Source organism: Galeopterus variegatus, unplaced genomic scaffold, assembly GCF_000696425.1.
Source record: "Galeopterus variegatus unplaced genomic scaffold, G_variegatus-3.0.2 Scaffold742, whole genome shotgun sequence".
In the NCBI taxonomy this organism is placed as follows: Eukaryota; Metazoa; Chordata; class Mammalia; order Dermoptera; family Cynocephalidae; genus Galeopterus; species Galeopterus variegatus.
In genome coordinates this window covers 197,637-210,116 of record NW_007726853.1, presented here as the reverse complement: position 1 = coordinate 210,116, position 12,480 = coordinate 197,637, and the positions used below count along the sequence as shown (strand labels likewise).

General features: G+C 39.9%; 1 protein-coding gene across 3 annotated transcripts in view; it reads left to right on the top strand.

Moving 5' to 3' along the window:
• The window catches only part of KCNK10 (potassium channel, subfamily K, member 10), a 150,253-nt gene that overhangs the window by 83,478 nt on the left and 54,295 nt on the right, over positions 1–12,480 (top strand). For all 3 annotated transcript variants that reach the window (XM_008571982.1, XM_008571981.1, XM_008571983.1), the window contains 2 exons: positions 3,307–3,424; positions 12,301–12,461. In XM_008571982.1, coding sequence (XP_008570204.1) covers positions 3,307–3,424; positions 12,301–12,461 — 279 coding nt within the window. The remainder of the gene's footprint in view (positions 1–3,306; positions 3,425–12,300; positions 12,462–12,480) is intronic.

Below are 12,480 nucleotides of genomic sequence, written 5' to 3'. Positions count from 1 at the left end.
CTCCTTCTCTCTTCTAGTTCTAAGCCTTGCTCTCAGTGAATTAGTTCAGATCATCAGTGGTCCTGCTATTCCATAGCAACCCTTATATTTAATTTCCACAGAACTGCTTTCCCAAGGTGTTCAGGTGGGTAGAGAGGAGTTTGCATTACAGGTATAAGCCGGATAAAATTGAATACTAGAGGGAGCTGCTCTTTGAAAGTCCTGGACATTTCTGCTCCTGAGCTTCAACCTCCCATGGGTGTCAGTTGACATTCCTTTCTTTCTTTTTCTTTTTTTTCTTCCTCCTTTTTTAGGCCTGTCTCTCTCTTTTCTCTTTTATCTCTCTCTCAGGATATAAAATCAACCTTTTCCCATTTTAATTGATTTATTTTTAAATTTTCTTTTTAATGCAGAGCATTTAATAGCCAAATGAAGTTTGGTCTCTCCACTTGCATGTTCAAGAAAGTGGTCTAATTAGAAACGATCCCTTGTAAGATCCCTTCTGCCCAAATTTTTGGACAATGACCTCATCTCTGTCTGGAGGTGAGGACGGAGGTGGGGTAGGTGGAGTGTGTTCTGGGTACCATGTATAAAGGAAAGGGCAAAACCACCTGCTTTGTGCCAGATAGGGTTTGAGTCCTGTATTTTCCACTTCCTAGGACCTAGGGCAAAGTTACTTAATTTTCCTGAACCTGTTTCCTCATCTCTAAAATGGGGATAATACCACTTTTTTGCAAGTTATGGAAAGGATAAAACAGAATAACACTTCTAACACACCTGGCTAAATACAGGAACTTAACAAATGTTAGTTTTCTTTTCCTTTCAACTCATAAGCACTTTCCTTGAGGGTTACATATGTAAACATTAAATATTTATAAATTGCATAATTCAAGAAAAATGAAACTTGAAAAAGAAACTTACTTTGGATTTTTCGATGAAATGAACAATCATCTCCATTTGTCTTCCCTACAAATCTGTATTTTTATGTGCTGCTCTGGGTCTGCTATTGATATTTGTGTGCAGTTCTCAGCTCTGTGAGACTTAACCTAAACTCTCTACGCAGCTTCCTAGAAGTTGTAAATGTTAGGTATTGATGGTGTGATTTGAAGCAACTTAAGTGACTGAGGCCTAGAGCTGTCCTTGAGGAATTATTTCCAAGTGTGCCGATCAGAACTGAACAGATGATGAAGATATAAACACCGGTTAAGGCTTTGTGGTTTGGTCTGATGTTGCTTACGCAGTACAGGGAAAATGGATATTTTACCATATTTGACCAGCGGAAAGGACTCACCATCTGTCTCCCTTCTAAAGCAGAGCAGAACACAGCCCCGATGAGCACGTGATTGTTGTCAATTATGCTGATTTAAACCATTGGCAAAGACAATCTGTATATATCCCATGCAGCCGGATTTTAAATTCTGGGCTACCAGAGTTTATGTTAGAACAGTGGCTGGCTTCAGCCTTGTGTAATATTTCATGTTCTTAGAGGCAGGAAAAGATAGACTAATGACTTAAACAAAAGATATTTTTTTCTGTCATCCAGTCAGTTGTCTACGGGTCTGCCAAATCTAGCCAACAGTACATTTTTTTTTTTACAACTCCTGATCTAAGAATAGTTTTTGCATATTTAAAGAGTTTTTCAAAAAGAAAAGAAAAAATTTGCAACAGAGACCAGCTGTGGTCAGCCAAGGCTAACATATTTACTACCTGGTCCTTTATGGAAAAGGCTGCTGATCCTTGGTTTAGATAATTTGAAATATCTCAAATGAATGAAGGCAAAATGTAACAATGATTGACTTGTTCAGTTGTAATCTGATTTGTGACAACATTTTATGCCTGTTTTAACAAAGCCTAATGGGCATTACTTAGGATGATTTAATCACTTTTCAATATTTGTGTCTTGCTGTCTTTACATAGGGTTATTCCAAACTTGCCCAGAGAACGGAGTCTCTCTTCATTGTTTTAGAAGTAGATCATATGTCTGTCACCTCCTCTCTGAAGCCTCCACCTGGCACTTTCTCGCCACAGCTCACCTGTGTGAACAGCATGTGTTTAAGCTGCTATGATAGTACTTTTTACCTTCTCCTTGGCCTGAAAGAGGATGGCAGGGGCCAGCCAGCTCAGGAAGGGCTGCTGGGGAGTTTTACCCCTTATTCTGCTCATGATGAAGCTAGGGAGGATTTTTAGCAGTATATTTAACTGATGCCGAAGTATGATCCCAGGAAGGGGGCAATCGTGGGGCCGCAGTGCACACACTGAATCTCCTGAAAGAATCCCGGCCTGAATTTGACCCTGAAGGATGGGCACAGTTTGTGGGAGGGCTTAAGCAAAGGTACAGGCATATGAGGGAACATCTCATGGGGTGTCTTGCCCAGAGTGGAGACTCTTCTAGTGGTGTTAGATGAGAATGGGTCATCATTGTGGCCAATTTATTGGAAGTATAAGGTGTATGGAATTCCAAACCCAGTAGTCATCAAGGAGTCATTGTAGTTTATTTAAAAAAAGAGCAATGTGTCGGGGGTGGAGGGTGGGGTGGGGAGCTGGGGGAGTGAAATGACAATCATGAAATTGGTGACTATTTACTAAACCCTAACTGAGTGCTGGGACATTGGGCTAAGGGCGTTACAGGGACCATCTCATTTAGTCCGCACGACCACTTTGTAGGGGAAGGTATTGTCCCCAGTTTGCAAATGAGGAAACTAGGCATAGAGAGGCTAAAATAACTTGCCCAAGGTCCTGAAGTTAATAACAGGCAGAGCCAGGAGCCTGGGAACCCAAGCTCTTAACTCCTGTGCTCTTGAAACAAGCCCAATGCAAAACATTCTAACAAGACAGGAAAGAGAAGAGTGAAAAGCAGCAGCAATCCTGCCTTCCAGAAATGACCACTTTGGGGTGACCATCCTTCTGGACATCTTTCTGTGTAAATGTACAGCAACATGTGTTCATTTTGTATAACCCGGGCCGTCCTGTGCCTGCAACTTTTATCTAAATGGTACCATACTCTATATCCTAGTTTTGTTTTCCCTCATTTAAAACTAGTTTTCTAATTTTCATAAATGGGTGCATAGTATTCACTTTATGACTGTACCCTCATCCACTTAACCAGTCCTTCTAAATCATTGCTGGTTCTTGAGTAGGAGAATAATTTCTTGGAAGCTTTTTTCCCAAACATTAAATATTTATAAATTGCATAATTCAAGAAAAAAATCCACTTAACCAGTCCTTCTAAATCATTGCTGGTTCTTGAGTAGGAGAATAATTTCTTGGAAGCTTTTTTCCCCCCTAAAATTTTTAACCGAGTCTTGTGCTTTTTCCTTTTCTTTGCAGCATGCCCTTGATGCTGACAATGCAGGGGTCAGTCCCATAGGAAACTCTTCCAACAACAGCAGTCACTGGGACCTTGGAAGTGCCTTTTTCTTTGCTGGAACTGTCATCACCACCATAGGTATCCATTTGTTTGCTAATATATTTTCTGCTGTAGGCCATCCTGAGTAATGGCATTTATTCAGTGTTGTATCCTCATAGACTACAGGGTAGTTTGAGGTTCAAAAGAGGCTTATGAAGCACGGTTGAATTAAGGCAGTAATTGTGGTGGCTTTCAATAAAAGGCCAAGCAGAAAGAAGAATCCTTTTATCAGAATGAAAGGCTGGGGAGCGTTTAGTTTGAAAGAACCTAATGAAAAGTTTAGAGTAGAAAATGTGAATTGGTCAGTTGTACTCAGATTGCTTATTTGAACTCAAATTCCTTTTTAAAGATTGTACTTCTTATTAAAAATATATATGAAAGACTCGAATACTCTGTAAAGTTTGTTGTGAAAAACAGCAGTCTTTACCCCTCTCCCCTTTTTTCATTTTCTTAGAGACAACCACTTTCATCTGTTTCCATTGATGATTTTAATATTCATCTCCTTGTCTTTAAATATCATGCTTGTGTGGCTACTTCTGGAATTTTCAGTTTTGGTAATTATTTCTTGGCTTCCCATTGTGGAAGATAAGGAATTAGTTCTCTTTCTTCCTCCCCACCCACTGCAGAAGGGCTCTCTTCCTGTCCTCCTATCTTCCCAATATGGCTTTATTAGATAAAAATTGAACATTTGCATTATTTGTGACTAGGTAAATGGTCCTTGCAGCTGATCCCGTGGTGAACTATGATTACTTTTCTCCTGCACCAATTTTTGTTTTATTTTATTTGTGTATCTATCTATCTATCTATCTATCTATCTATCTATCTATCTATCTATCTATCTATTTTTCTGCACCAATTTTTGTTTTATTTTATTTGTGTATCTATCTATCTATCTATCTATCTATCTATCTATCTATTTATTTATTTATTTATACTTGGGGAGTTTTGTATTTTTGTCTTGGGATTAACTTTATAATTGTAATAGTATATAATAACCTTAGTGTTCTATTTGTTAACTAGTATGTATCAGATCCCTATTATGGGTGATGACATCTCTCTCTCTTCCATCACACAATTTTAGTTGACACCATCTTTTTAATGTTTATTCTTCAATGACTAAATATGCTTATGCTTCTCTTCTATGATTTGCCAGCTTTAAATGGTAGATCTTGGCTCTCAGCGATTACATATAATGCGGTCAGTGAACTTATTCAGCATCTCAACCTCCTTCCCTCTTCCCCTATCAGCTGTTACTCATTGTATCATTCTGTAAGTTACATCAGGTGTATAATTTGCATTCTGTCCTGTTACCCTGATGCTCTCATTTGTTTTAGTGATGGCTCTGCAGTTAAATACGGTCATTGTTCGTCTCAAGTCCTTTTTCTGTGGTTTTCCTCATTATCACTTGCTTGGCTGAAAGTCATTTTCAAGTAGTTGCCTTAAGAGTGGCTCAGGGGAGCGATATTCCCTGAGGTCGTGCACTGTGCAAAACGATAGCTTTACACTTGAAGCAGAGTTTGGCTGGAAATCTGTTTCACTGACTCACGTTTCTCTGTAATGGGTCCTGTAGCTCTTCTCTTCTGACGTTTCTGCTGCTGCAGAGAAACCTGATGCAATCTCAGGTTTTCCTCCTTTTATAAGTGACCGGATCTATTTGTTCAGATACTTAAAAGACTATTTCTTTACCTTTCATTTGATATTACTGCTTGGTTGTGTCCCTTTTGTTTCAGGAAAGTCTTTTTGATTGTCATTTCTGAACATATTCTCTGCCATGTGGTTTTGGTTTTGTTCTTTGGGGGATTCCGACCTGTTGATTTCTTACTTTTTAACTCCTACAATTTATTTTCATTTTGCTAGTCGTATCTTCTCTGTTTCTTCTTTGTGTGTGTGTTTTTCACTGTGCCTCTTCTGCCATGTGCTCCTCCCAATTTGATTTTCATTTTTGTGGTTCTTAGGGGATTTCTTTTCCATTCCTGTTTCTTTTCTGAATTTCATAGCTCACATTTCATCGTTGCTTGTTATCTCACCATCTCTTTCCTGATTTCTTGCATTTCTACTTTGTGGTTTCTTTGTGAAGATTCTCTGAGGTGATTACCTCATGGTTGGTTCCAATTTTTGTGTGGTTTGAACAACATTTTTCTGGTGAGTGTTTTTCATTCATTGGTAACTTTTTGCTACCCTTTTCACATTTCTTTCCTTATGGAAGCTTCATATTTATGCTGGGCCTTTAAAAATACTTAATATCAGTGTATATTAAAGAAGACAGAAAAAGGAAACTTCTAATTTTCTTGTTTAATGACATGGCTAAATTAGCGGTCTGCCTGATGCATTGAAAACACTACAGCTGCCTTGGACTGCACACTAATGTTATTCATTGTGTTGACTTGTTAGGAAACCGGGGATTTGGTTTATTGAACAACTGTCTTCATTGACCCACATGATTTTATGTGGTTGAGAAATAGTGGATCCATCTGCCTAATGAGAAACATTGATATGTAGCATTTTTCTGCCCTTTTTTATGTGCATACATTGGAATCTTTAGTTTGTGCAAATCACTTAGTCCTTGGTTTCTGCTGCCTGGCATCCATTTCATTTATTCACCCTTGTCCTGATAACCATATCCCCAATGGTCCCCTTCCCTTTTCTTGGCCCCCAGCCCTCAGGGGAAGAATCACCATATCTAGACTAAGAAATCCAGTGCCTGGCCACAGTCACTTGTTCAGAGGTGGCCATATATCTGGATTAGGCCAATAAGAAACTCCTGGACTTTTGCTTGAACTTTGGATGAAGTGATTCCTCTCTTTCTTCCTGGAGGGTAAATTTGGAAAGAGATAGGCCCAGGGCAGTGTCAGTCATTTTCTTCTTTTGATGGGCTGCTCTGCCTAGAATTCAGCTAACATTAAAGAAGCAGGGTAAGAAAAAGTGGGTGGGAAATGGGTCCTGCTCATATCCTTTGAGCGCGGGTTAGAGCTACCCCTGAAGTGTTGAGAAATAAAAATTAAATCTCCTGTTCACTGGAGTCAATGTATTTCCTTTTTTTGCTTAAGCCAGTCTATGTTGGGTTTTCTATTACCTGCAACTGACAAAATCCTAACAAATACACACTATGGGTCAGAGCTCATGGAGGGCCAGTAAGTATCCTCTCACCTCTGCTGGCCACCACAGCTGTCACCTCCTACCATCTTTGGGCCACGTCTTGGGCAGCACCATCCTACTGGGTGAACCTCTAGGTTCATGTGCTCATGTCTTGGCTACCTGGGAGGCTGTTGCCTCATGCCAACTATGCACAGGATAGGGACCTTTTCCAAAAATCAGAAGGAAGATGGATGTGAACAGGAAACTACTATGAAACAAGCATGCAAACAAAAACAAACGAAAATAAACTCCAACCTAAAAAAGTCCATGGTGCGGTGTTAGCACTAGACATTGGGTGCTTGTTCTATCCAGTTTAGAAAATGCTATTTTATCTCTCACTTTCTTTGAGAAATAATGTATTGTAAATTTAAGACCACTTAGCTGGCTAAATTTAACTCCAGAGTGGAGGGTCTTTATGGAGTCATACATTTAGAGAATTCCAAAGAAAACCTCAATACAATGTTAAGTAAGAATAATGAGGTACAGAATTAGTTTTTCTAATTACTTAGTGGTAAATTCATTTATTGTGTGTGGTATCAAGGCTTATAACGAAAATAAACTCCAACCTAAAAAAGTCCATGGTGCGGTGTTAGCACTAGAGATTGGGTGCTTGTTCTATCCAGTTTAGAAAATGCTATTTTATCTCTCACTTTCTTTTAGTTGAGAAATAATGTATTGTAAATTTAAGACCACTTAGCTGGCTAAATTTAACTCCAGAGTGNTTGAGAAATAATGTATTGTAAATTTAAGACCACTTAGCTGGCTAAATTTAACTCCAGAGTGGAGGGTCTTTATGGAGTCATACATTTAGAGAATTCCAAAGAAAACCTCAATACAATGTTAAGTAAGAATAATGAGGTACAGAATTAGTTTTTCTAATTACTTAGTGGTAAATTCATTTATTGTGTGTGGTATCAAGGCTTATAAGAAAACTCAGAGCTCAATAATTCTTCCAGGTCTTCCTGAGAAATTCTTCCTTCCCACTATGTAGGAGTCAGGAAAATAGAGCAGCTAGAGCTGAGGAGCTGTGTTTTCATTAATTATGAAATACACAAACATTAGCCTGCTTGCTTGAGTTCGTATAACTTGTGACATAGTATTGTACATATTTCTCATATTATTAGTAATATTAGAACGTTAGAGTTCTTCGAGAAACATAACCTTTGATGATTTCCCATGGATCCACTATCAACATCATTATCACATGTGTTGGGGGCTTAAGCTGTTCTACTTTTGTAATAGTGTTAACATCATGATGAAAATCTTTGTGCATGAAGTGGAGTCTTTATCTGTGGTTATTTCCTTGGAAAAATTCCCAAGGGATTGCTCTGTCAAAGGATATGGACCTTTTAAAAGCTCACCGAATTTCTTTCTGGAAAGACTCTCATGAGCAGCCTGAGGTTATGTACTTTTCATTATGTGCTCATTATTTAGAATGTGTATAGAGACAGCTTAGAAATAATAGTCTTTTTTGAAAAGCAATGACACTACTCAGTGTCAGAGGTCCCTTTCATCTGAGGCTATCAAAGCACTTCCTTTTAAAAAAGATTTTCTCGTGCTGAGATGTACGGAAAGATTTACACAGGTATAGCAAAGAAAATACATTCAGGCACTTTTGCAAACCAGTAGCCACACCAAAAGGAAGTCCAGGTTCTGCTCAATCATCTTTGTTGAGGGCCCCCCGCACCCTGTCTCCTTTCTCAGAACTAATTCTGATGTGAGAAAGTCACACTTGTCTTTGATTATTGACTTTGCTGGTGGGCCCCCAGCAACTAGCTTTTGTAAGCTGGAGGAATGATGCTCACTCCTGCGTGCAGATGCTTTTCCACAAACCATCATTTGCAGAAGGGCAGCAAAGGATCCCGTTCTTATCAACACCAATGAAATGCAATTAGATTTTAGTCTTTGAGGCATTTTCAGACTGAGTCACCTGGCTCTACCCACATCAGAGAGAGCGCCCTTGGTCAGGTCCCAAATTGTAGCCAGTGACTGTATCATTAGCCTGGGTTCCTCAATTAAGGGCTGAACCTGCCAAGGTACAGAGGCAGCTGTTTGTACTTACCCAGCACTTGGATTGGATGTTTAACCCAAGGCTTTGGAAACAGCAATCACTGTGGCTAACATTTACTGAGTGCTTACTAGGTACCAGGCACTGTGCTCTACATATAATATTGTAATTAATCCTGCAATAACCACATGAAGTAGGTACTGGAACCAGCTACATAACTTGTGGGCCCCAGTACAAAACGATAATGCAGTCCCTTGTTGAAAAATGATTAAGAACATCAAAATGGCAACAGCGGAGCATGAAACTAAGCATGGGGCCCTTCTTCGTGTGGGGTTCTGTGCCCCTGCCCAGGTTGCACATCCCAGAATCAGCCCTGCATGCACAAACAAGCTGGTTCTAGAATGCACACCACACTCTTAACCAAACAAGCAGGGCTGAACAACACACAGTGTGGAAAAGATTTGACTTTGGCACGTAAATAGCAAATGGAAGCTTATAGGTGTGCTCCTTGGATGTAAGTCCTCTTTAAATGCCAGCTTTCTCTCCATAAAGGACTTGGACCTGCTTTCCAGCCAGGGGTGAACAGAGCTGAGCCCTTTGTCCTGCTCATTAATAACAGGTTTCTGTGTTTGTCCCTGCTGGGCTGGTCATCTTCTGCTGAAAGTCACCCGAAGCCAGTGGATGGAGATGCTTCTTGGACTCCTTTCGCTGCACTGAAATCCCGTTCTAGTGTTGTAGGCTAGTGCTACCAAACAGTGGCTGCCCTGAGAGATACCCACACCTCACATCCAGCGTGGGCCCTCCCAAGTCGTTGAGCCAACCCAGTTCGAGGTACAGACATTTTGTCCCTTGTCCTGGTGCTGTGTGTAACAGTGGAGTTTCTGGATGGAAAATAGGAACCAACCATCTGTTTTCTCCTGGGACTTAGTATTCCTGGAGACGTACTGCTCAGAAGTGATTTCTTCCCACAGAAAAGCAAGGGCAAGATGATAATTGCTAATGCTTACTCAGTGCTGACTTTGCGTCATGCTTCACATGTAGTTAATCTTCAGTGTAACTCATGTTTCACATGGAATTCATTTAATCCTTAATAGCTATAAGGTGGATGATTTAATAGCTCCACCTTTCAGTTGAAGAAAGTGAGAAGAGGTTAAGTAATGTGTCCAAAATCTGAGAGTTAGTAAGTAGAAGAATCAGAACAGGAATTTTTGCAGTCTCTAGTAGAGCCTACATACAACCATCACACCTTACTTTAAAGTTCTGTGAAGCCTTCTGGAAGGATACGCAGAGCAGTCTAACAGGCCTCGTATATCCACGGCCCCAAATCCAGAAATGTGGCCCTCCCATTGCCTTAGAGAAAACTTTCAAAGCTTAAGTGCTGGAATTTTCCTAGAGTAACAGGGTTGAGGGTCAGACAGTTCACCAGAGGCAGAGAACACAAACACACATGTGTCCATGCACAGACTATAGCATTACTCAAGGATGGTGATTACTTTCTGTCCTTTAGGAAGTGAGTCAGCAAAGAAGGATGGCCTTAAATATATTCAAAGACTTATTTGAATATTCCATCATGAATGCCCTTACCGCCAAACTTTGCTTTAATTTTATTTTAGTGATCTGATCAGCAAAACACTGAACAAAGAGGCCATTGTAACAATAACGATGATGATGATGATGATGATGATACTTTGCATTGGTATAGTACTTTACAGTTCACTGATTTTTTTAAAAAAATATTTTCCTTGAATCCCTCCAACCCTAGAATTTGGAGAGGTTAAGTGGGTCTAACCAAGTAGTATGAGGTGGAATTGGATCTGGAGCCTCCAGTTCCTCATTTCTCTCTGATGTTCCTTGGATGACACCAGAGATGTTCTGTGAGCACAGTACCTTATCTGGGTGGGGTGGGGTGGGATCCTCTCTGAAAGCTGGAGGAAGGGCGTGCAGCCCTTGTCCAGACTAGTAAGATGCCTGTTCAGCAGGTACAAAGCCTCTTCATTTGCTTGTGCCTGCAATATGTTTCTTTTTGAGACACTCAGACTGAAAGAAAACCTATATTCCCTGAAATCAGGCAATTATGAGAGAGTTGAGTTAATCTTCAATGTTTCTACAAGGTACTAGAATGTTTCCAAGAGTCATCATTAACCTGCATAAAGTGAAGCTGTAGAGGTAGATTTATTTTGTCTTCAATGGGGCTATGTTAATGTAAATCAGATTGTTCTAGAGGGGAATATTTGGAAAAAATTTTTTATCCAGGTTCCTGAAAGCACCTGAGAAAGTTCCCAGAGTTCTTTTGCACATTTAAATCAAAATAGTGGTGAGTAACAGAAATACAAGATTAGGAAGGCTTGCCTGAATATTCTCGTAAGAAAGGGAAGCTGTAATTTAGATAATTCATGATAAGAGGTTTGAATGATTCTGAACAGAAAATTGAAAACAAAAATAGCCAAGTGATTCATCCCCAAAGGCAGAAATCAACACTGAGTTCTCCAGGCGCATGGGATGATGAACGATGGGCCAACCATCAACATATTCTTTGCTGTGCTACCTTCCTGACGTGCCCATAACCCTGGACCCAAAAACACCCCCATTGCATGCATTCAGAAACAGGCCCACATGAGTTACTTGAATTTGGGTGAATGGTTAGGTGACCATCTAGACATCACGTAGCATAAGATTGTCATACTAGCAGGCATGAACATGAATATGAGCTAACTTGAACTCTCATCTCTATATAAATTGTGCTGATGCTCTAAGCCTTTTTCTTCCAGCATTACTTTATATAGACTAGGCCCAATACTATACACAAGTTACTTATGTAATTGCAAAACTCTTAAGAATGTAGATGTTGGTGTTTTCAAAGCACTATGTAATTACATATTAATAGATCTGACTACAAAAGGGCTCCCTTGTATTCAAACGCCTGTTCCACCGACAAATATTTATTTCTCACCTGATTATCCTTGGTGCAAGAGGTAGGGGGTAAGACAGGAAGTACTCAGAGATGGTGTGGAGTTCCCAGGAAAGAGGAAAAGAGAGCCAGGCACTGCTAAACTTCACTGTCAGTGGGGGAAAGAGACACAAAGTCTTCCCTTTCCTGCTTTGTACTGTTTTCAGACTTCCCAATATAGGGCTATAGTCATGGGTCCCTTCTGAATTTGTACTAGACCACATTTCCTCTTCAATGTGGAGCACTCATCACCCACAAAGGCAAGTGTTGAAGACAGCCGTAGTCTGTCCAGGTGGAGGGGATGGCCACAGATAAGACTGCATAGGAGAAGCTCTTGGCAAATCTACAAAAGGCAATGGTGGATCCTTCCCAGATGTTCAGGGTTCCCTGAACGTACATGTCCATGATGTTTGGTATTTCTGAAAAGGAAAGTACCATTTTACATCAGAAATGTAATTCCGGGGTGCTGGCCAGTTAGCTCAGTTGGTTAGGGTGCAGTGTTAAAACACCAAGGTGCAGCTGCACAAAAAAAAAAAAAAAAAAAAAAAAAAAAAAAAAAGAAAAGAAAAATGCAATTTCAGTGACTGCAGACTTCCTAAAGTATATTAAGATCCAGGAAACCTTAAAACTGTTAACAAGGAGAGAAGCAAGAGAAACAGTGGAGCAATGTTCTGAATTGTACAGAGCCTTTAAAATAGAGTTCTACTCCCTAAGGCTCATGAAGTAGGAGGAATGTACAAACCTTTCTAAAAGTCTGTGGATCCTTTGGTCAATGCTCTAATCTCTCTGCCACTCTCCCTTTCTCTTTTTAATATTTCTCACCAGGGTATGGGAATATTGCTCCAAGCACTGAAGGAGGAAAAATCTTTTGTATTTTATATGCCATCTTTGGAATTCCACTCTTTGGTTTTTTATTGGCTGGAATTGGAGACCAACTTGGAACCATCTTTGGGAAGAGCATTACAAGAGTGGAGAAAGTCTTTCGAGTGAGTACTGCATCATATT